Source organism: Merops nubicus, unplaced genomic scaffold, assembly GCF_000691845.1.
Source record: "Merops nubicus isolate BGI_N331 unplaced genomic scaffold, ASM69184v1 scaffold10520, whole genome shotgun sequence".
Taxonomy (NCBI): Eukaryota; Metazoa; Chordata; class Aves; order Coraciiformes; family Meropidae; genus Merops; species Merops nubicus.
This window is the reverse complement of record NW_008580869.1, coordinates 30,467-32,862: the sequence shown is the minus strand read 5'-3', so window position 1 is coordinate 32,862 and position 2,396 is coordinate 30,467. Positions and strand designations below refer to the sequence as shown.

At 35.0% G+C, this 2,396-nt stretch overlaps 1 protein-coding gene across 1 annotated transcript; it reads right to left on the bottom strand.

Annotated features, from left to right (window-relative positions):
• Positions 1–626: 626 nt before the first annotated feature.
• On the bottom strand, positions 627–1,505 carry STX19 (syntaxin 19). Its single transcript, XM_008943862.1, has one exon. The coding sequence runs from the start codon at positions 1,503–1,505 to the stop codon at positions 627–629; it is 879 nt and encodes a 292-aa protein (XP_008942110.1).
• Positions 1,506–2,396: the final 891 nt, after the last annotated feature.

The window sequence follows — 2,396 nt, the reverse complement described above, 5'->3', positions numbered from 1 at the left end:
ATGCTGTCCTAATGTAACATGAGCATTATTTCATGGTATTAAGTAGGTAAGTAAGCCTGTAAGTAACTTTTCGTATAGAGGTAGTATTGAAATGCTCCTGATAACTGTTTTCTGACTTCTTGTTTGGCTTAGGCATCACATTCTGGAGTGTTAATAATGTCTGCTTTATGTGTAGATTTTTTTTTGGTAGAATTTCAGATTCCTGGAGAAAAAAAAAAAAAAAAAAGCAGCTTAGAATTTGAATCAAGTAAATATAAGTGCTAAAAAAACCACAAGGCAATTAAAAATATTAATTATTTTGTAAAGGGTAGCCTAACAGTTCTTATGAATCCTGTCTTTGAGATAAACAATATTTTCAATGCTTCCTAAGAGCACAAGTGGTTTGTTGCTATGTTATTGTAGATTGAGTGGAAGAACAAAAACTGTCACTTGTCACCTTGTTCATGTGTTTCTATGAAAACCATTCTTTTACCTCTGTTTGTAAAAACAGATGCATTTTTTCCTGAGAGCTCTGTGGAAGGGAAAATGGGAAGAAAAATAAAGCAGTCAAGGGATCCTGAGACTACTTTACAAGATCAGTTTACTAAATAGGAACCATTGATATTTCAAGCAGTTGATTTCTGTTGTCATTTGCAGCATGGACAACACCAGCAGCATAGTGCTTTGCAGGGGTTTCTTTTTCGATACTTGACTGCAAGCCCAAATTTTTCTTTAGATACTTGAGTGTATTCTTGAGTATTGTTCATACTAATTTCAATGTTGTTGATCATCTCCCCTTGCTCCTCTACCAGAACCGATATCTGGATAAAAAGTTCCTTTAAGTCTTTGATCTGGTTCTCCAGACTGACTAGTTCTTTGTGTCTCTGTTCAATCTCTGAAAGCTGAGCTTTGGTAATTTTGACTTCAGTGAGTAGATTTTCATTGAAAATCTCCCATTTTCCTTGTTCAAGCATATCATTGACTTCTTCCTCAGATACCTCTTTACCAGCTACTTCAAGCTGACGGACAATAAATCTTCTGCATTTCTCCTGCTTAGCAGTTATAGCATCATTATATGAGACCATAGCATTTAGGTAACAGTGGGAAAGGAAAGCATGCTGGGAAGCTAGAATTCTTACTGTGGCACGTGATGGCCCAAGTTCATTTTCAGCTTTTTTCGCTGCTTTTGACAGTTCATCCAAACATTTTCGTATGTGCTCTGCTTGAATTTTTATTTCTCTTGCTATGTTAGATTCCTTTTTAAGAACACTGAATCTTCTCATTGAAGATACTAGGCTTTTTTGTTGTTGGCTGAATTTATGAACTTCCTCCACCAAATTATTAATTTCACTCTGAAGCTTCTGAATTTCATGCAAGTGCCTTTCAGTTATGGGTTCTTTTTCATAAATAATGGCCTGCTGTTCAAACTCCTCCTGCTCTTCTTCTTGTACAGTTGCACCATTGTTTTCACCAGCTATTTGTAGTTCCTTAGCTCTCAGTTTAAGCTCTTGGAGGCGGTCTTTCATGGTTATTGTGTTCAGTTTTTTTCAGGGTGTTTTTTTCTCCCTCTTGAAAGACAGGGAACTAACTCCAATATCTTTTTTCTTGTTTCACTGTAATCAAAATGTAACAACAATTAATGTTAGCCCTTATATGTATACAAGAAAAATGGTTTTGGAGATCAGAGCTACTTTCTTCTGCACAAAAGTAATAAAGTAAAAGCAATGAACTGGAAGCAGTAGGTATTCTGCACAAATGTACAGGATAAGTGGTATCAGTACCTTCTGCCATTTAATCCAATTTCTGTAGGAATTAATCATAACCTAAATTTTTTAATTTATCTTCAAATGGGAATGGTTAACAGTCTTCCTTTAGCATCTGAGGGAACAGTATAGTTATTATACTGTTATATATACTATACACTATAGTGGTCTTCCCACATACAGTGATTTGTAGCCCAAGCCTGGTTTTGTGGCAGATTTGTGGTATAGGGACCAATGAGGCATATGGTGCGTGAAGAGGACTTTTATTTTGTGTAGGAAGAGAGGAGTAACTCAAATTCTTATTTAACCATTATTCCTTACTTGATGAAAACTAATCAAATTTTAAATCTTTTTGGAAGTAGAAGAGAATCTGCTGCTCCATTTTTGGATTCTCTGTAGGAAACAGAATTCAGCTTTTGAAGTTATGAGGGATATTTAATTAATCAGTTCTGGCATGAATAAGCTACTTTAGGCTTTTAGTTTGGCCACACTGAAAAACCTTTCTCCATTTTCCTTGTCTTCCTTTGCCTGGGGAGTTAAACTAATAGTAACTGAAGCATTTAACTCTACAGCAAAACAGAACTCTAATAATTTAGTATGAAAATACCTTTTTTTTTTTTTTAAAATGTTTAAGTTTTCACAGAGGTAGATATA